This window comes from Entelurus aequoreus, linkage group LG12 (genome assembly GCF_033978785.1).
Source record: "Entelurus aequoreus isolate RoL-2023_Sb linkage group LG12, RoL_Eaeq_v1.1, whole genome shotgun sequence".
Taxonomy (NCBI): Eukaryota; Metazoa; Chordata; class Actinopteri; order Syngnathiformes; family Syngnathidae; genus Entelurus; species Entelurus aequoreus.
The window spans coordinates 52026817-52049789 of record NC_084742.1 but is presented as its reverse complement, the minus strand read 5'-3'; the positions used below and the strand labels follow the sequence as shown (position 1 = coordinate 52049789).

General features: G+C 40.6%; 1 protein-coding gene across 12 annotated transcripts in view; it reads left to right on the top strand.

The window, feature by feature from the left end:
• ank2b (ankyrin 2b, neuronal) overlaps nt 1-22973 on the top strand; it is a 163944-nt gene that overhangs the window by 76602 nt on the left and 64369 nt on the right. For all 12 annotated transcript variants that reach the window (XM_062066222.1, XM_062066227.1, XM_062066226.1 and 9 more), the window contains 9 exons: nt 2276-2374; nt 4672-4770; nt 7572-7769; nt 7851-7949; nt 12707-12805; nt 12890-12988; nt 14633-14830; nt 14921-15019; nt 18897-18995. In XM_062066222.1, the coding sequence (XP_061922206.1) occupies nt 2276-2374; nt 4672-4770; nt 7572-7769; nt 7851-7949; nt 12707-12805; nt 12890-12988; nt 14633-14830; nt 14921-15019; nt 18897-18995 (1089 nt within the window). The remainder of the gene's footprint in view (nt 1-2275; nt 2375-4671; nt 4771-7571; nt 7770-7850; nt 7950-12706; nt 12806-12889; nt 12989-14632; nt 14831-14920; nt 15020-18896; nt 18996-22973) is intronic.

Genomic DNA, 22973 nt, shown 5'->3' with positions numbered 1-22973 from the left:
GTCAATCAGGGTGAGGGGGGCGGTGATGTCCTTGAGGTGGGGCAGGACCAAGCGCTCAAAGGACTTCATGACCACAGACGTCAGCGCGACCGGCCTGTAGTCATTTAGTCCTGTGATCCGTGCTTTCTTGGGGACAGGGACAATGGTAGAGGTCTTAAAGCAGGACGGCATGCGGCATAGCTCCAGAGAGGTGTTAAAAATGTCAGTGAAGACAGGAGCCAGATGGTCCGCACAGTGTCTGAGAGTGGAGGGGGAGACACCATCCGGCCCGGGGGCCTTCCGCGTATTCAGCTTCAAGAACTGCCGGCGTACATCCTCTTCTTTAATGGAGAGGGTCTTGACAGTCTTATGATGTTTTTGGAGTCCTGTGATGTCATTGGAGACCTTTGAGTCCTTTAACTCCTTTAATGATGTGCTGGCATTGGTGGGGAGGGTGATGGTGGGGGGAGCATGGCTTTGATGAGCTGAAGGCCGTTCATGACGACAGTAATGTGTGTTGAGGCCCTGAGCGAGAGTCCGGTCATTCAGGGCCTGGGGGGTTTTGGGCTTATAGTTCGTAAGGTTGCTTGGATGGCAACATGTATTGCTCCAAAACCTGTACAGTATGTACCTTTCAGCATTAATGGCGCCTTCACAGATGTGTAAGTTGCCCATGTCTTGGGCACTAATACACCCTCATAACATCACAGATGCTGGCTTTTCAACTTTGCACCTATAACAATCCGAATGGTTCTTTTCCTCTTTAGTCCGGAGGACACCACATCCACAGTTTCCAAAAACAATTTGAAATGTGGACTCGTCAGACCACAGAACACTTTTCCACTTTGCATCAGTCCATCTTAGATGAGCTGGGGCCCAGCAAAGCCGGCAACGTTTCTGGGTGTTGTTGATAAATGGCTTTCGCTTTGCATAGTAGAGTTTTAACTTGCATTTACAGATGTAGCGCCAAACTGTAGTTACTGACAGTGGTTTTCTTAAGTGTTCCTGAGCCCATGTGGTGATATCCTTTACACACTTATGGCGCTTTTTGATGCAGTACCGCCTGAGGGATCGAAGGTTACGGGCATTTCTCCAGATTCTCTGCCCTTTTGATGATATTACGGACCGTAGATGGTGAAATCCCTAAATTCCTTGCAATAGCTCGTTGAGAAATGTTGTTCTTAATCTGTTGAACGATTTGCTCACGCATTTGTTCACAAAGTGGTGACCCTCACCCAATCTTTGTTTGTGAATGACTGAGCATTTCAAGGAAGCTGCTTTTATACCCATTTAAGGCACCCACCTGTTCCCAATTAGCTTGTTCACCTGTGGGATGTTCCAAATAAGTGTCTGATGAGCATTCCTCAACTTTCTCAGTCTTTTTTGCCACTTGTGCCAGCTTTTTTGAAACATGTTGCAGGCATCAAATTCCAAATGAGCAAATCTTTGCATAACAAAGTTTTCCAGTTTGAACATTAAGTATCTTGTCTTTGCAGTCTATTCAATTGAATATAAGTTGAAAAGGATTTGCACATCATTATATTCTGTTTTTATTTACGACTTACACAACGGGCCAACTTCACTGGTTTTGGGTTTTATGTATTGTATAGTCTCTGAGAACCAAAGCAAACAGTCAAAACACTACGTCGTTAAACTATGACTGGGTACCAATTATTGGTACCTTTAAATCGATACCGATACCAATTTCTGTATTTTTGTGTTTGTAAATAATTGTTAATTATTTCAAAATTAAAAAACATAATATAACATTTTAAACTTTGCTGATAATGATAACGGTGCTGTCCAGTTCTGTATCTTGTTTTCTTACACTTCTGAGTCTCATTTGCGAGTGTTGTGTAGTAGACTTGCAGTTGCAATTTTAAGGCAGTAGTTGTCTTTTGTTTTTGTTGAGCCCTACAAAGTGTTTATACATTTAAGTATTGTACCGATTCGCACTAGCTGTTTAATTGTAATTTAAATCTTAGTTGTAATTTTGATTACCAAATTCGGAGGTGTTGAAATTGCCACGTGAAACCACTAATGCTAATCAGTACCATGTCTATGGCATATCCAATGTACATTAGCATTGAGCTAGGAATTTTTCAAAAGTAGAGTCCTACTTTACTTTTGAGCATCTTCTTCTTGCTTTGTTGGCATGGAAAATTGTATAATAATTATGGTTATGAAAATTTATATAAAACTGATAAAAAATTATATCAATTGTACATATTTTATAATATACAATGTTATATTTAAATAATATATATATATATATGTGTATATTTCTTCCTTGCAGAATGGCATCACTCCTCTTCATGTGGCATCCAAGCGAGGCAACACTAACATGGTCTGCTTACTTTTGGACCGCGGCTGTCAGATTGATGCTAAAACAAGGGTAAAGGCTTGAAAAATAACGTTTTGATATCCTCAGGGCATTCAATCGATCGCAACTGGACTGTTTGGTTTGCCTTAGAAGACATTTCGCCTCTCACCCGAGTAGGTTTCATCAGTTCATGTTCATAGACTTGGATTGGTCATCTAGTCTTAGATTGGTCAGATCTAGTCATAGAGTTAGATTGGTCAGATCTAGTCATAGACTTAGATTGGTCAGATCTAGTCTTAGACTTAGATTGGTCCGATCTAGTCCAGTGGCTGTTGCCAAAACCCCAAATATTTATACTCCAAAACCAGGAGGGTGTGCCTGGTTAAGGATGGTTTCGCCCTATCGAAGTAAGAAAAACAACTGTTGAGATGCAAACAAACAATCCTAACTGTCAAAGCCAATGGCAGTCGAAGTGTAATTTCCCCTGGTTAGCCTGGAGGTATTGTGTGGCAGAACGATGGCTGTGGATCGACTACTACCGGTCCAAAATAGTCGGAATCAGCCACGTTAACGTTCCATTCAGTTGTAAACAAATGTCATTCTGGTCACCTTCTGTGAGCAGAATGTTCCTAACTCCTGTTATTTGTTGGAGGCTAAATTGCATAGTCTTTTAGGAATGGTTGAAAGGACAGTGTTGTATGTGGGAGACAGGTGGTGTCGCAGACCATCTCCTCTGTTCAGGGATGGTTTTTCAACCATGACATAGATGGCTTCCCTCCCTCCAGAGGTGCAGGTAGACATCCGAGTCCTGTGCCAGTGGTTGTTTTGTGTCCCCGCTCAGTTTGTGTTTCAGTGGGTGAGGTATTGGGAGAACGTTTTACCGACAAAAACATGGTTGTGCCATGGGATCACCTGTATCCCCAATAGTAGCAAACCTGACATGGAGGACATGGAAAAGAGAGCTCTGAGCTCTTTCAAGGGAACAGCACCAAGTCCTTGGTACAGATATGTGGATGACACATGGGTGAAAATCAGAAACCAAGAAGTGCAAGCCTTGAACTCAGTGGACAAACACATCAAGTTCACCCGTAAGGATGCCAAAGACAGTAAGTTGCATTTTTTGGACTATGATGTCCACATTGGAGATAACATGGGCCTCCGTGTTGGGGTTTAACCGAAAACCCACACATACTGATCAATACCTGCTTTTGACTCACACCACCCACTGAAACACAAACTGGGCGTTATCTGAACCCTACAACACAGAACTGATAAGGTTCCTACCAGCCCACAGGCCAAAGACAAAGAGACTAGGCGTTTGAGGGACGCCCTCAAAACCTGTGGTTACCCCAGCCGGTCGTTTGTGAAAAGTGCATCCGGTTCCAGAAATAACAAGAACAGAGTGGATGAGGAAGGATAATGTTACGTACGATGGGGGAAGGAGACGACACCGAAACCAGGATCGGTTCAACAGGTTTATTGAAACCTTTGATGAGTGTATCGGAGGTGTATGCTACTCTGTGTTTGGTGAGAAACGATGTGTAGGATTAACAATGTTAATGTTACCAGTGTTTGTTGTAAGTGCGTGTAGGGTGAGCCTTTTGTCTGACCAGAGGGGCAAGGCAAGAAGGCAGTCCATGGGCAAGCAAGCGGTCGGGGGGGCTGGAGAGAAGTAACGAGGTCCGTGTCCAAGCAGGGGTCGAGGATTGAGGGAGGCAGTCCAAAATCCAAATCCAAACAGGAAAAACACTGCGGGGAACACAAAGGACATAAGGGAACAAGGAAGTCGCAAGAAAGAGCAAGTATGCAGGAGGGGAAGCCAGAGACGGGATGCTTACTACAGAGAGTTAAACTACGTTCCGGCGTAAGCTCCATGGGTCCGCTGGTCTTTATGCTGCTTGCCCTCCTCAGACCCAGGTGCGCATATAGATGATTGCCTGCAGCCTTGCAGGCGCGTGGCCGCAATGCGTGCAGACCGAGCAGGGGCGAGTCCCGGCGAGCCTCTAGCGGAGGTGCCGGAAGAGCTTGCGGCAGATGACATGCGGGATTGTGCACGAGCCGTGACAGATAGGGCGAAACCATCCTTGCCCAGGCACACCCTTCTGTTTTTTTGGAGTATAAATATTTGGGGTTTTGACGCCAACCGTTTGGACTAGATCTAAGTCTAAGACTAGATCTGACCAATCTAAGTCTACGAGCACTAACTGATGAAGTCTACTCGGATGAGTCTTCCAAGACAAACCAAGCAGTCCAGTTGCGAACGGTTAAACGCTCTGAGATGACAACGACTTGGATGAATGAGAACATTCACAGACAACGTTTTAATAATAATTATATTGCAAATTTCATATTTTTGATGTGTTTTGTAGGATGGCCTTACTCCTCTCCATTGTGCAGCCCGGAGTGGACACGACGTTGTCGTGGAGTTGCTGCTGGAGAGAGGAGCTCCTCTGCTGGCCAGAACCAAGGTAGCAGGAAAAAACTAGAAAAGCACTCGTGTAGCGCAGATCTCCGCCAGAACTCTGGGCGCGTTTGTTTTATTGGGAAATGAAATCACTCACTCAATCAACCACTTCTGACATTTTCCTTCAAGTTTTAAATCAAACAAACTGACAAACAAACCCTGTTGATTACATATATCTCGGAGAATTAGGTAGTGGATAAATAACATTAAAAAAAACATGTAGTTTTACCAAAACAAAGTCAAAATAATTTCACATTATTAGTAAAAGAAGGATTATTTCCTACTTTAACTGACTAAAGTTGAAGTACCGTATTTCCTTGAATTGCCGCCGGGTATATATTATCCGCCGGGTCAAACTCGTTTCGCAAAATAATTAGCGCATGCTTAGAATTACTGCCGGGTCAAACTTGTTTAGCAAAATAATTAGCGCATGCCTCGTTTTACCGCCGGGTCAAACTCGTCATGTCACGAGTGACACTTCACCTTTCAAGGCATCATTTTCCAAAATGGAGGAGGCTAATTTCAATCATTTAAAATCGCATAAAGGGAAGATGATAAAGAGCTATTCAGTGGGATTTAAGGTCCAAGCTATTGAATATGCTAAAAAGAACAGTAAAAATGTTTTATTAATATAGCTGCGTGTGTCAAATATGAGTCATTAAATGACTCATGGTGGTAGAGGGCGCTGGTGATCCCAGGGATCATTCTTGCGACTACTCGGCTGCAGAAGAAGTGACAACAACAGTTTTCTAAACTGGACTTTCAATCGAAGCAGGAGGTAATAATTAAAAGGAAGATCTCCATCAAGACAGAGAGACTTTTAAAACTGAAGAAAGATAAGGAAGACTTCTATAAACAAGTTATCGATGCTTTTGTTCAGAAGGAGCGGCGCATGGAATTCATTTATAAGTAAAGGTAAGACCATAATAACGTTTTTTTTTATTAGCGGTAAATGTGCTTTTCATGATGGTATCCTTACATCACACTCAAATTTATAAGCGCAGGCCTAAATTTACCGCATTCCTTTGGTAAGCGCCGGAGTGAGAAGAGGTTTTAAATTAATTACCGCCCCGGCGCTAATTCAAGGAAATACGGTATTATACATTGTAACTTACTCAGTACGGTCCGACAGTCACTCATTTAAAGTATGACAAAGGTAACTTTTTTCATAGGAAAAAATTGCTGGTATTGCAATTATACAAGAATTTAGTTTAATTGATTTATTTTTTGTGTGAATAAAGTCTGTTCTTTGGACGTTGTTCGTTATTCTTGCTTGTTTTGTAACATTCCCTGTTTGTGCTCTAGTTGTCCTTGTTCTACTTCCTTTTTTTAGCATGCAATGCACTGACTTTACCTCACCCGTTCAGGAAGGTTTATCTTCCAGCACAATTTGCTGGTTCGTTGTTTAGTATATGTCGCCAGTACAAACTGTTAGGTGTTTTTTTTCTGCTTCATCCCAATTTGCTTTGCTTTATCTTGTTCCAATAAGGGAACTTTTATTACATGTCGCTAAAGAAAAATAAAAAAGTGTTGGGATTTTATGGAAATATATTCGTAAGTTTTAATTTGAAGAAAAAGTCGTAATCTCACATGAATGAAGTAAAGAAAATGAAAACTTTAGGATTAGGGCTGGGGTCGGCAACCCAAAACGTTGAAAAAGCCATATTGGACCAAAAATACAAGAACAAATCCTTCTGGAGCCGCAAAAAAATAAAAGCCATGTATAAGTCTTATAATGAAGGCAAACAAATTATATAAATGTCGATATTAGCTATAATAGCCTACTATCAACATGACTGTGTCGCAGGCTGAAGCAAATCTTCGTTGACAGAAATGTTGAAATTTAATAATTATTCTACACATTTTTAAAACATTAGAAACCATTAGTAAATCAGAGGCTACTCAGAAGGTGAGATAACTCCTGGAAATGACTGGCTTTTAATGGCCAAAGGTGTAGATGTGTGTGTCCAAGTTAAAGGGAACGGCAGGCTGTCTTCTTTTAATAGATTTGTTGCAATTTTTGGCAAGCTAGGTAATGTTTGCTGTGGTCTGGAACAACATGGCACACAAACAACTATCTCAAATGCAGCCAATATTACATACATACAGTATAATGTGTCATGAGACATGCAAATATAAAATTATATACAAAGAGGATAAAAGTAAAGGACATTAACTGAGCTCAAATATACCTACAAACAAAGCATAATGATGCAATATGTACATACAGCTAGCCTAAATAGCAAGTTAGCATTGATTAGCTTGCAGTCATGCACTGACCAAATATGCCTAATTAGCACTCCGACAAGTCAATGACATCAACAAAGTTCAACTTTGTGCATTCACGCACAGTATAAAACACTTGGTGGACAAAAATAGACACATGAAGGAGTGGAAGATTTTTACATGTAAACAAACTGTTGCATCACAGTCCACACTATGGTGGGTTCAAGAACTGCTGAAATTAGTGGGACAAAACGATGTTCACCAAATGAAGCATACACACAAACATATTAAACAGTGGGCTTTCTAACAATTGGGAAGGTTTGTGTCATGTTTGTCCTCAAACAAAAAACATACTAAAATAGTTTCCCCCCATCTTTTTCCATTTTCAATCCTTTTTTTAAAAAAATGCTCCAGGGAGCCACTAGGGGCGGCACTAAAGATGAGTTATGATAACGTAGCTATCATTTTTACCCCCCAAAAAAGACTTGTATATTGAAGTAAATAATCATAATGCAACAAGAATATAATATTTTTTTTTAAATAATTTATTTTTTGCTTTTTTCCAAATGTAATTGACAGAACGGCCTGTCTCCCCTCCACATGGCGGCGCAAGGTGACCACGCCGAATGCGTCAAACACCTTCTGGAACACAAGGTGCCCATCGGCGACGTGACCTTGGACTATCTGACAGCGCTTCACGTGGCGGCGCACTGTGGACATTACAGAGTCACCAAGCTGCTCCTGGACAAGAGAGCCAACCCCAACACCCGGGCTTTGGTATTTGAGCACACCATAGGGAATTAATACAATAATGATAATAATAATAACGTAGTTTGCCTTGTCTGTTTTTGCCCCCAGAATGGTTTTACGCCGCTTCACATAGCCTGTAAGAAGAACAGAGTTAAAGTCATGGAGTTGCTGGTCAAATATGGGGCCTCCATTCAGGCCATTACAGAGGTGATTTATTATTAAAAGAAAATATATATTTTGAGAATGTACCGGATTATAAGGCGCACTGCCGATGAATGGTCTATTTTCGATCTTTTTTCATATATAAGGCGCACCGGATTATAGGGCGCATTAAAGGCCTACTGAAATGCGATTTTCTTATTTAAACGGCGATAGCAGATCCATTCTATGTGTCATACTTGATCATTTCGCGATATTGCCATATTTTTGCTGAAAGGATTTAGTAGAGAACATCGACGATAAAGTTCGCAACTTTTGATCGCTGATAAAAAAGCCTTGCCTGTACCGGAAGTAGCAGACAATATGCGTGTGACGTCATCGGTTGTGGAGCTCCTCACATATGCACATTGTTTACAATCATGGCCACCAGCAGCGAGAGCGATTCGGACCGAGAAAGCGACGATTCCCCCATTAATTTGAGCGAGGATGAAAGATTTGTGGATGAGGGAAGTGAGAGTGAAGGACTAGAGGGCAGTGGAAGGGATTCAGATAGGGAAGATGCTGTGAGAGGCGGGTGGGACCTGATATTCAGCTGGGAATGACTAAAACAGTAAATAAACACAAGACATACTGTATATATACTCTATTAGCCACAACACAACCAGGCTTATATTTAATATGCCACAAATTAATCCCGCATAACAAACACCTCTCCCCTCCCGTCCATATAACCCGCCAACACAACTCAAACACCCGCACAACACACTCAATCCCACAGCCCAAAGTACCGTTCACCTCCCCAAAGTTCATACAGCACATATATTTCCCCAAAGTCCCCAAAGTTACGTACGTGACATGCACATAGCGGCACGCACGTACGGGCAAGCGATCAAATGTTTGGAAGCCACAGCTGCGTACGTACTCATGGTACCGCGTCTGCGTATCCAACTCAAAGTCCTCCTGGTAAGAGTCTCTGTTGTCCCAGTTCTCCACAAGCCAATGGTAAAGCTTGACTGTCATCTTTCGGGAATGTAAACAATGAAACACCGGCTACGTGTTTGTGTTGCTGCAGCCGGCCGAAATACACCGCTTCCCACCTACAGCTTTCTTCTTTGCTGTCTCCATTGTTCATTGAACAAATTGCAAAAGATTCACCAACACAGATGTCCAGAATAATGTGGAATTTTGCGATGAAAACAGACAACTTAATAGTTGGCCACAATGCTGTCCCAAAATGTCCGCTACAATCCGTGACGTCACGCGCAAACGTCATCATACCGAGACGTTTTCAGCAGGATATTTCGTGCAAAATTTAAAATTGCACTTTAGTAATCTAACCCGGCCGTATTGGCATGTGTTGCAATGTTAAGATTTCATCATTGATATATAAACTATCAGACTGCGTGGTCGGTAGTAGTGGGTTTCAGTAGGCCTTTAAAGGAGTCATATTATTATTATTTTTTTCTAAATGTAAAACACTTCCTTGTGGTCTACATAACATGTAATGGTGGTTCTTTGGTCAAAATGTTGCCTAGATGATGTTTTACAGATCATCTTCAAGCCGCTTTCTGACAGTTGCTTCAGGATGCGCCGTTTTGTGGGCGGTCTTATTTACGTGGCTCACCTTCGACAGCGTCTTCTCCCCGCCATCTTTGTCGTAGCGGTGTAGCGTGCAAGGACGGGAGTGGAAGAAGTGTCAAAAGATGGAGCTAACTGTTTTAATGACATTCAGACTTTACTTCAATCAATAACGCGGGAAATGTGTCCCGTGAAAAACCGTCCGACCAGAACTCTCTAATAACTAAAGTTCCTTGGGTGGATAATGTCAACTCACTACACCGGTATGTTTTAGCGCTTTCATGGCGAGTTTACTGACAGATGCAAGTAAGAACTTTACACTACTTTATATTAGAAATGGCAATAGTGGAGGATGAATGTCCCATAACAAGAAGATAGAGAAAAATAAGAAGTTTATCAACTACGGTGTCGGCACGGACTACAAAGGCAGAAGCGCGCACATTTTCAGGATTAATTCCCAAATACACATCATGGGTACCAGAAGGTAAGAAACGTTGCTTTTGCATAATATTGCGAAACACAACACAAGATAATATGTCTTACCTTATACACACACCATTAATAATACTCGTATGTTGAAGCACAGTACAATCCATCAAGCCGTGCAGCTTCATAGCTTATCAAAGTCATATTTTGCACCTTTTTATCACGCAACACGCCCACTCATACTAAACACTATTTTAAAGATCGCACTGTCTGTTTCCCGCATGGTATTTGGATTTGAGTAAATCAGGCCCATACTGTACAATGTCTGCTCTTTCTGGTATGCCGACTGATGGGATGTTCTTAGACGAATAATTAATCATAAACCTCACGAAGGGTTACCAAAAAAACTATGCAAATTAGCTTCTTTTCGTGTCTTTCTTGCCATCTCTGGGTCAAAGTTCGATGTCAAAGTTCACCAAGGTCTCTGTTTATGGCTACTACCTTCTACTATCCAGGTGAGAGGCATGATTTCTAGAGATGTCCGATAATATCGGGCTGCCGATTAAATGCTTTAAAATGTAATATTGGAAATTATCGGTATCGGTTTCAAAAAGTACAATTTATGACTTTTTAAAACGCCGCTGTGTACACGGACGTAGGGAGAAGTACAGAGCGCCAATAAACCTTAAAGGCACTGCCTTTGCGTGTCGGCTCAATCACATAATATCTACGGCTTTTCACACACACAAGTGAATGCAAGCATACTTGGTCAACAGCCATACAGGTCACACTGAGGGTGAACGTATAAACAACTTTAACACTGTTACAAATATGCGCCACACTGTGAACCCACACCAAACAATTAATGACAAACCCATTTCGGGAGAACATCCACACCGTAACACAACATAAACACAGCAGAACAAATACCCGGAACTCCTTGCAGCACTAACTCTTCCGAGACGCTACAATATACACCCCCTGCTACCACCCCCCCTCAACCCCGCCCACCTCCCAAATTCCAAGCTGCTTATTATTCATTTTACAAGATATAAATGGAGTATTGTTGGCAGTTTTGGAATAAAAAGGAGTTTCCATTGACTCCACTGATAGCTGAATTTTGCCAACATGCATTTATGATTTAGAAATGCTTACAAAAAAGAAAAACATACGTGTTCTTGTCTTACATAGGGATGTTTGCCAATTTCCTGTTTGACTGATCCGATCAGAGGAAGTTTGCCCATGTGACGTAATCAGACCCCGAACATACAAATATTGCAGAGGTCGCATATACAAAATGGCCATTTGAGATTGTGGCCTTTTGTGGGTGTTTAGACGATATTTTCACATACTTGCCGGCTTAAAAATATAATTGGATGTGGTTTTACGGATGGATTAAAACACAATTTAGTAGAGATGTCCGATAATGGCTTTTTTGCCGATATCCGATATTACGATATTGTCCAACTCTTAATTATCGATACCGATACATACAGTCGTGGAATTAACACATTATTATGCCTAATGTTGTTGTGATGCCCCGCTGGATGCATTAAACAATGTAACAAGTTTTTCCAAAATAAATCAACTCAAGTTATGGGAAAAAAATGCCAACATGGCACTGCCATATTTATTATTGAAGTCACAAAGTGCATTATTTTTTTTTAACATGCCTCAAAACAGCAGCTTGGAATTTGGGGGGTGTATATTGTAGCGTCCCAGAAGAGTTAGTGCTGCAAGGGGTTCTGGGTATTTGTTCTGTTGTGTTTATGTTGTGTTACGGTGCGGATGTTCTCCCGAAATGTGTTTGTCATTCTTGTTTGGTGTGGGTTCACAGTGTGGCGCATATTTGTAACAGTGTTAAAGTTGTTTATACGGCTACCCTCAGTGTGACCTGTATGGCTGTCGACCAAGTATGGATTGCATTCACTTGTGTGTGTGAAAAGCCGTAGATATTATATGATTGGGCCGGCACACAAAGGCAGTGCCTTTAAGGTTTATTGCCGCTCTGTACTTCTCCCTACGTCCGTGTACCACTCCGTACAGCGGCGTTTTAAAAAGTCATAAATTTAACTTTTTGAAACAGATACCGATAATTTCCGATATTACATTTTAAAGCATTTATCGGCCGATAATATCGGACATCTCTACAATTTAGCATATAAATGCATTCATTTTCCCAATTTACTGGAAAACTAAAATAGAGTTGTGAGACAAAATGTGCAATATTTCAGGAAGATTGGGGCTGAACAATTCCATACATGCATGGGTGTAAAATCAAAATATGACATATATAAGAGTCATAAAATTATTTTAAAAAAGTTCAAATTTTAACACATTAGAATCCTAAAATTATGCAAAAAAAAATGTTTTATTAAAAAATATGTCACAATTCTCTGAGAATAAAACTGTATTACTTATACTTGTTTATGAGGATACAGTTGTAATCGGTAATGGCCATATAACAAAGTAAATTCAAATTGTTATAATAAAAAGTGTAATTGTAGGAAAACATTTTTTTTTTACAAGTTCCCAGGCAGTAAGAAAAACACTGCATGCAAAAATGCTCATTACAGAATAAAGTTGTAATTTTGCAATCTTAAAGTTGTGATGATTTTTTTAATTGATTATATTTTACAAGTTCAGAAGTAGTAGGTTTATACTGCATTTTTTTATACATTATAAGCACAATGAAGTCATGTTACAAAAAAAAAGTTGAAATATTACTAGAATTAAGTGGTAATCATACAAAAATGTTTAATTTACAAGCTAGTCTAATTGTTCCTTGTTCTTGTGTCCAGTCTGGATTGACTCCCATCCACGTGGCCGCCTTCATGGGTCACCTGAACATCGTCTTGTTGCTGCTGCAAAACGGAGCCTCTCCAGATAGGAGCAACATTGTAAGTCTTTTATTACTTGCAGTCTCTTTTTTTTTCCCAAGTGCATATCATGCACAACTTTTATACAAGTGCATTTTGGCTTAGCGTGGAGAAACATCGCTACACATGGCCGTCAGGGCAGGCCAGGTGGAGGTGGTTCGCTGTCTGCTAAGAAACGGAGCCATGGTAGACGCCAGAGCTCGGGTGAGTACGCTACAAAATATTATTGGACAGTACTGTGCTTTGAAATTTCCTCGTAGAGCTATGTTTTAATGACTACTATGAACTATGTAGTCGTTTACCACAATACATTTGTACAAAACCCAAAACCAGTGAAGTTGACACGTTGTGTACAAACCCCGTTTCCATATGAGTTAGGAAATTGTGTTAGATGTAAATATAAATGGAATACAATGATTTGCAAATCATTTTCAACCCATATTCAGTTAAATATGCTACAAAGACAACGTATTTGATGTTCAAACTGATAAACTTTTTTTTTTTTGCAAATAATCATTAACTTTAGAATTTGATGCCAGCAACACGTGACAAAGAAGTTGAGAAAGGTGCCAATAAATACTGATAAAGTTGAGGAATGCTCATCAAACACTTATTTGGAACATCCCACAGGTGAACAGGCAAATTGGGAACAGGTGGGTGCCATGATTAGGTATACAAGTAGATTCCATGAAATGCTCAGTCATTCACAAACAAGGATGGGGCGAGGGTCACCACTTTGTTTAAGAAAAACCTTTCTCAACCAGCTATTGCAAGGAATTTAGGGATTTCACCATCTACAGTCCGTAATATCATCAAAGGGTTCAGAGAATCTGGAGAAATCACTGCACGTAAGCAGCTAAGCCCGTGACCTTCCATCCCTCAGGCGGTACTGCATCAACAAGCGACATCAGTGTGTAAAGGATATCACCACATGGGCTCAGGAACACTTGAGAAACCCACTGTTAGTAACTACAGTTGGTCGCTACATCTGTAAGTGCAAGTTAAAACTCCACTATGCAAAGCCAAAGCCATTTATCAACAACACCCAGAAACGCCGCCGGCTTCGCTGGGCCCGAGCTCATCTAAGATGGACTGATGCAAAGTGGAAAAGTGTTCTGTGGTCTGACGAGTCCACATTTCAAATAGTTTTTGGAAACTGTGGACGTCGTGTCCTCCGGACCAAATAAGAAAAGAACCATCCGGACTGTTATAGGTGCAAAGTTCAAAAGCCAGCATCTGTGATGGTATGGGGGTGTATTAGTGCCCAAGGCATGGGTAACTTACACATCTGTGAAGGCACCATTAATGCTGAAAGGTACATACAGGTTTTGGAGCCACATATGTTGCCATCCAAGCTATGTCTTTTTCATGTACGCCCCTGCTTATTTCAGCAAGACAATGCAAAGCCACATTCTGCATGTGTTACACCAGCGTGGCTTCATAGTAAAAGAGTGCGAGTACTAGACTGGCCTGCCTGTAGTCCAGACCTGTCTCCCATTGAAAATGTGTGGCGCAATATGAAGCCTAAAATACCACAACGGAGACCCCCGGACTGTTGAACAACTTAAGCTGTACATCAAGCAAGAATGTCTCAGTTCGAACATTAAATATCTTGTCTTTGCGGTCTATTCAATTGAATATAAGTTGAAAAGGATTTGCAAATCATTGTATTCTGTTTTTATTTACCATTTACACAACGTGCCAACTTCACTGGTTTTGGGTTTTGTAGAACACAACAAGTAAAATAACAACAAAGCCGTAATATTACGACGAAAGGGTTGTCATTTCTCGAGACTAAAAATAAAACGTAATACAAGACAATAATGTTGAAATGTTGTACTTCCCCAGGAGGAACAGACTCCCCTCCACATCGCTGCCCGTCTGGGCAAAACAGAGATTGTCCAGCTCCTTTTGCAACACATGGCCCACCCTGACGCCGCCACGGCTAACGGGTACACCCCGCTTCACATCGCCGCTAAGGAAGGTCAAGTGGAGACGGCGTCCGTTCTCCTGGAGGCGGGGGCTTCGCACTCGCTCGCCACAAAGGTAAGCGACAATGGAAGAATGTCGGGCTCGCTCCTATTGACGCAAAAAACAACCCATGAAAGCACCATGTTCTTTTTTCTCTGTCTGCAGAAAGGATTCACTCCCCTGCATGTTGCCTCCAAGTACGGAAGCCTGGATGTAGCCAAACTTCTGCTTCAGCGACGCGCACCACCCGATTTTGCAGGGAAGGTTAGTATTACCATGTATGAAAGTAAACGTTTGGGAACTGAGGAGACACAGTTTTGAAGCTTTTTAGGTGGAATTCTTTCCCATTCTTGCTTGATGTACAGCTTAAGTTGTTCAACAGTCCGGGGGTCTCCGTTGTGGTATTTTAGGCTTCATAATGCGCCACACATTTTCAATGGGGGACAGGTCTGGACTACAGGCAGGCCAGTCTAGTAACCGCACTGTTTTATTATGAAGCCACGTTGATGTAACACGTGGCTTGGCATTGTCTTGCTGAAATAAGCAGGGGCGTCCATGGTAACGTTGCTTGGATGGCAACATATGTTGCTCCAAAACCTGTATGTACCTTTCAGCATTAATGGTGCCTTCACAGATGTGTAAGTTACCCATGTCTTGGGCACTAATACACCCCCATACCATCACAGATGTTGGCTTTTCAACTTTGCGCCTATAACAATCCGGATGGTTCTTTTCCTCTTTGGTCCGGAGGACACGACGTCCACAGTTTCCAAAAACAATTTGAAATGTGGACTCGTCAGATCACAGAACACTTTTCAACTTTGTATCAGTCCATCTTAGATGAGCTCAGGCCCAGCGAAGGTCTCGTCTTGGATTTAGATTGGTCATGTCTAGTCTTGGATTTGGATTGGTCAGGTCTGGTCTTGGACTTAGACTTGTCACATCTAGTTTTGTTACTTAGATTGTTCCAATCTAGTCTTGGACCACCAATCTAGTCTTGGACTTAGATTGGTCCAATCTAGTCTTGGATTTATATTGGTCAGGTCTAGTCTTGGACTGGTCAGGTCTAGTCTTGGACTTGGATTGGACAGGTCTAGTTTTGTTACTTGGATTGGTCACATCTAGTTTTGTTACATAGATTGGTCACATATCGTTTTGTTACTAGATTTGTCACATCTAGTTTTGTTACTTAGATTGGTCCAATCTAGTCTTGGACTTAGATTGGTCAAATCTAGTCTTGGACTTAGATTGGTCAAATCTAGTCTTGGACTCAGATTGGTCAAATCTAGTCTTGGACTTAAAATTGGTCAAAATTGGTCAAATCTAGTCTTGGACTTAAAATTGGTCAAATCTAGTCTTGGACTTAAAATTGGTCAGGTTTAGTCTTGGACTTAGATTGGTTAGGTTTAGTCTTGGACTTAGATTGGTCAAATCTAGTCTTGGACTTAGATTGGTCAAATCTAGTCTTGGACTTAAAATTGGTCAAATCTAGTCTTGGACTTAAAATTGGTCAGGTTTAGTCTTGGACTTATATTGGTTAGGTTTAGTCTTGGACTTAGATCTCTCAGGTCTAGTTTTTGACTTAGATCTCTCAGGTCTAGTTTTGGACTTAGATCTCTCAGGTCTAGTTTTGGACTTAGATTGGTCAGATCTATTTTAGCGGCTGGTGCCAACACCCCAAATATTTATACTCCAACAAACCAGGAGGGTTTGCCTGGGCAAGGAAGGTTCCTCCCTATCGTAGTGAGAAAAACAACTGTTGAGAAGAAGCAAACAAACAATCCTAACTGTCAAAGCCAACGACAGTCATAGAAGTGTAATTTCCCCTCGTTAGCAGTGGGGTAATGTGCGGCAGAACGATGGCTGTGGATCGACTACTACCAATCCAAAATGGTCGTAATCCCCCACGTTAGTATTCCACAGTAGTGGTAGCATTACAAACCAAAACAGGAAACAGATCTACTAAAAATAAAAGCACATAATAGGAACTAATGTCAGAAATAGCAAATAAACCAACAATAAGTCCAAACTGTAACGGAGAACTTGAAGCAAATTATTTTATGTGGTGAATTTTTGTTTAGCTTGATTTAAGTTTTCAATTCTTTTGGAGCTGTTAATAAACATACATGATGTCCAATATACACAACTATATCCTGTATTGGCATCATTTGGACATAACTGCAAATGGTGATCAAATAATGATTAATTAATTCAAAATCTAATTCATCCAATTAAAAATTCTAATTATTTGATAGCCTTAGTAATACAGGATATATTATAGTACACATAACTTTGATCTTGTAACATTACAACTGTTCTCTGTGCTCATAACTCTACTACTTGTTCAATGAAATATTTCAATGTACTTCTCGTAACTTTACCATTTTTATGGCGACAATAACATAATTTTGATCTTGGAACATTACAACCGTTCTCTCAGTTCCTAACTTCCATGTAATATTTATACTTTTTTCTTGTAATAAGGCATCATTTTGCCCGTAACTTTGCTACATTTTTCTCATAATAATCCAACGTTGCTCTCAAAGCTTTGGAGATATTTTCAATATTACGACATTGTTCTCAGAAACACAAGAAAAAAAAAAAGTCTTAGTCTTACAACTTTTTAAAAAACAGTTTTATTTCCGAAAACCCAAAACCAGTGAAGTTGGCACGTTGTGTAATTCATACATAAAAACAGAATACAATGATTTGCAAATCCTTTTCAACTTCTATTCAATTGAATAGACTGCAAAGACAAAATACTTAACGTTTGAACTGGAAAACTTGTTTTCTTTTTGCAAATAATCATTCACTTAGAATTTAATGGCAGCAACACATTGCAAAAAAGTTGGCACAGGGGCATTTTTACCACTGTGTTACATGGCCTTTCCTTTTAACAACACTCAGTAAACGTTTGGGAACTGAGGAGACACATTTTTGAAGCTTTTCAGGTGGAATTATTTCCCATTCTTGCTTGATGTACAGCTTAAGTTGTTCACCAGTCCGGGGTCTCCGTTGTGGGAGACAGGTTAGGTTACCCATGCCTTGGGCACTAATACACCCCCATACCATCACAGATGCTGGCTTATGAACTTTGCGCCTATAACAATCTGGATGGTTATTTTCCTCTTTGGTCCAGAGGACAAAACGTCCACAGTTTCCAAAAACAAGTGGAAATGTGGACTCGTCAGACTACAGAACACTTTTCCAATTTTCATCAGTCCATCTTAGATGAGCTCGGGCCCAGCGAAGCTGGCGGCATTTCTGGGTGTTGTTGATAAATGGCTTTCGCTTTGCATAGTAGAGTTTTAACTTGCACTTACAGATGTAGCGACGAACTGCAGTTACTGTCAGTGGTTTTCTGAAGTGTTCCTGAGCCCATGTGGTGATATCCTTTACACACTTATGTCGCTTTTTGATGCAGTACCGCCTGAGGGATCCAAGGTCACGGGGTTGGCGCTTACATGCAGTGATTTCTCCAGATTCTCCGAACCTTTTGATATTACGGACCGTAAATGGTGAAATCCCTAAATTCCTTGCAATAGCTTGTTGAGAAATTTTGTTTTTAAACTGTTGGACAATTTGCTCACGCATTTGTTGACAAAGTGGTGACCCTCGCCCCATCCTTGTTTGTGAATGACTGAACATTTCATGGAAGCTGCTTTTATACCCAATCATGGCACCCACCTGTTCCCAATTAGCCTGTTCACCTGTGGGATGTTCCAAATAAGTGTTTGATGAGCATTCTTCAACTTTCTCTGTCATTTTTTGCCACTTGTGCCAGCTTTTTTGAAACATGTTGCTGGCATCAAATTCCAAATGAGCTAATATTTTCAAAAAATAAAGTTTACCAGTTCCAATGTTGAGAATCTTGTCTTTGCGGTCTATTCAATTGAATATAGGTTGAAAAGGATTTGCAAATCATTGTATTCTGTTTTTATTTACCATTTACCCAACGTGCCAACTTCCTTGGTTTTGGGTTTTATAGTAAAACAAAAAAAAATATCCGTAACTTTACGACCTATGCCAATTATCCATCATTTTAGCACCTCCTGTACCTTTTTTTATATACTGTATGCAGTGTTTGTTTTATTTAACAGTTTATTTTTAAATGTTAATACATGTATATGTTTGTTTCCAGAATGACCTGACGCCACTTCATGTTGCAGCGCATTACGATAACCAAAAAGTGGCGCTCCTGCTTCTGGAAAAAGGAGCATCCCCCCACGCTGTTGCCAAGGTCAGTGATGATGGAAAAAGTGTTTATACTTAATCATGTGAATCAAAATGATAAGGCCAGCTCTGGCTAGTCTACTTTATTTCCAGTCTACCGTATTCTACTATTAGTTTATACCAAGGAGAAAGTCAAAAAAAAATATTTGAAATATTACAATATAAACACTGTAAGTTGTACTGTAGAGGTTGCCCTCTAGGGGGTTCTTCAGACCACCAAACACTGCCACCTGGGCCCGGATTTCAGTGTATAACACTGTTTTATTTTCATAAGAACGTGCAAGGCTTTTGCTTTCCAGCAAAATGTCTTTCTCTCCTGCGTCCGCTCAGCAGCACCTCCAACTCCAACTGCGTGTCTCATTCCGGCTGCTGCTAATAAAGGCGACATGTGATTAGATAATATCTACTCACGTGTTGCTGTCTTCGAGGCCGGTCCTGGCACACCCCGTTCCGCGGCAGGCCTGCAGGCCACGCCCCCCTCCACACGTACTTCTAATAAATAATGATAAATGGGTTATACTTGTATAGCGCTTTTCTACCTTCAAGGTACTCAAAGCGCTTTGACAGTATTTCCACATTCACCCATTCACACACACATTCACACACTGATGGCGGGAGCTGCCATGCTGTAAAATAATTGGCATTAGTTCATTTTGAACATGCATACAGTTGCAATGTGTATATCACATATATATTTATACATATATATACAGTTCTACATTCCAATGTCCCAAATGGAGTAGGAAGAAGCAGAGCTTATTTAGTCATACCCCTTTTCCCTTTCTATGCAATTTAACACATTTGTTCACTTTCTGTCTCAATCTCTAACACAGGGGTCGGCAACCCAAAACGTTAAAAGAGCCATATTGGACCGAAAATACCAAAAACAAATCTGTCTGGAGCCGCAAAAAATTAAAAGCTGTCTTTAAGTCTTATAATGAAAGCAACACATGTCTATATTAGCTATAATAGCCTACTATCAAAATGACTATTTGTCGCAGGGTGAAGCAAATCGCCGTTGACAGAAATGTTGACATTTTATATTTATTCTACACATTTTTACAACATTAGAAACCATTAGTAAATCAGAGGCTACTCAGAAGGTGAGATAACTCCTGGAAATGACTGGCTTTTAATGGCCAAAGGTATAGATGTGTGTGTCCAGGTTAAAGGAAACGGCAGGCCCTCTTCTTTTAATAGATTTATTACAATCTTTGGCAAGCTAGGTAATGTTTGCTGTGGTCTGGAACAACATGGCACACAAATAACTATCTGAAATGCAGCCAATATTACATACATGAGACATGCAAAACTAAAGTACCGTAATTTCCGGACTATAAGCCGCACCTGACTATAAGCCGCACCAGCTAAATTTAGGGGAAAATACAGATTGCTCCATATATAAGCCGCATCCGACTATAAGCCGCAGGGTTTTGATGTGTAATTACCGTAGTATATAGGGGTTCCTGCTACCACGGAGGGGATTGTCGGGACAGAGATGACTGTTTGGGAACGCAAAGCGTCCCATTTATTAACTATAAATCTTTCAATCATTCAATCAAACTTTCACATCTTTGACATGGCGAACAGCATTCGTGCAGAGTACAAATAATACAACGGTGCAAAGTAATACAAAGTGCTCGCCTGTACGTTATCAAAATAACCAGCCTACCGGTATATGAAAAGTCAGTCTTTAATCATTGTGTCATCGTCTTCCTCCTGCGTACTAAAACCACCGAAATCCTCTTCGTCGGTGTCGGAGAAGAACAGGCCGTAAATAAGCCGCACCCTTGTATAAGCCGCAGGGACCAGAACGAGGGGAAAAAGTAGCGGCTTATAGTCCGGAAATTACGGTATATACAAAGAGGATGAAAGTAAAGGATACTAAATGAGCTCAAATATACCTACAAATGAGGCATAATGATGTACATACAGCTAGCCTAAATAGCATGTTAGCATTGATTAGCTTGCAGTCATGCATTGAACAAATATGCCTGATTAGCACTCCACGCAAGTCAATAACATCAACAAAGCGCACTTTTGTGCATTCACGCACAGTATAAAATGTTTGGTGGACAAAATGAGACAAAGAAGGAGTGGAAGATTTTTACATGTAAACAAACTGTTGCATCACAGTCCACACTATGGTGAGTTCAAGAACCGCCAATAATTAGTAGGACAAAAATAGAGATGTCTGATAATATCGGACTGCCGGTATTATCGGCCGATAATTGCTTTAAAATGTAATATCACAAATTATCGGTATCTGTTTCAAAATTATCGTATCGGTAAATGTATGACTTTTTAAAACGCCGCTGTGTACACGGACGTAGAGAGAAGTACAGAGCGCCAATAAACCTTAAAGGCACTGCCTTTGCGTGCCGGTCCAATAACATAATACCTACGGCACAAGTGAATGCAACGCATACTTGGTCAACAGCCATACAGGTCACACTGAGGGTGTCCGTATAAACAACTTTAACACTGTTACAAATATGCGCCACACTGTGAACCCACACCAAACAAGAATGACAAAACACATTTCGGGAGAACATCCGCACCGTAACACAACATAAACACAACAGAACAAATACCCGGAACCCCTTGCAGCACTAACTCTTCCGGGACGCTACAATATACCCCAAGCCCCGCCCACCTCAACCTCCTCATGCTCTCTTAGGGAGAGCATGTCCCAAATTCCAAGCTGCTGTTTTGAGGCATGTTAAAAAAATAATGCACTTTGTGACTTCAATAATAAATATGGCAGTGCCATGTTGGCATTTTTTTCCATAACTTGAGTTGATTTATTTTGGAAAACCTTGTTGCATTGTTTAATGCATCACAACAAAATTAGGCATAATAATGTGTTAATTCCACGACTGTATATATCGGTATCGGTTGATATCGGAATCGGTAATTAAGAGTTGGACAATATCGGATTATCGGCAAAAAAGCCATTATCGTACATCTCTAGGACAAAACGATGTTCACCAAATGCTGTCATCAGTGAAGCATACACACAAACATATTAAACAGTGGGCTTTCTAACAATTAGGAAGGTTTGTCTCAGGACAAGCGGTAGAAAAATGGATGCATGAATGTCTCATGATTGTCCTGAAACAAAAAACATACGAAAACAAAAAAAAAATATTTTCCCCCCCATCTTTTTCCATTTGCAATCCTTTTTTAAAAATGCTCCAGGGAGCCACTAGGGCTGCACTAAAGAGCCGCATGCGGCTCGAGAGCCGCGGGTTGCTGACCCCCCGCTCTAACACAAACACATAAATAAATATCAATAAAGTTCACAAGAATTGATAATGAGTTCACATAAATGGCTGAATATATGATCGATGTCTCGCTTAGCAATAGGCTAGATTCTTCTTTCTTGTACTTTGTAAACACTGAGTTTGAATAGTTCCTTAAATTGGATCGTATCAATTATTTGAGTAATTTGCTTAATCTATTCCATAAATCAATTTCACATACTGATACAGTCGTGGTCCAAAGTTGACATACACTTGTAAAGAACATAATGTCATGGCTGTCTTGAGTTTCCAATCATTTCTACAACTCTTATTTTTTTGTGATAGAGTGATTGGACCACATACTTGTTGGTCACAAAAAACATTCATGAAGTTTGGTTCTTTTATGAATTTATTATGGGTCTACTGAAAATGTGAGCAAATGTGCTGGGTCAAAAGTATACATACAGCAATGTTAATACTTGCTTACATGTCCCTTGGCAAGTTTCACTGCAATAAGGCGCTTTTTGGTAGCCATCCACAAGCTTCTGCTTGAATTTTTGACCACTCTTGACAAAATTGGTGAAGTTCAGCTAAATGTATTGGTTTTCTGACATGGACTTGTTTCTTCAGCATTGTCCACACCTTTAAGCCAGGACTTTGGGAAGGTCATTCTAAAACCTTCATTCTAGCCTGATTTAGCCATTTCTTTACCACTCTTGACGTCATTGTCCTGTTGGAAC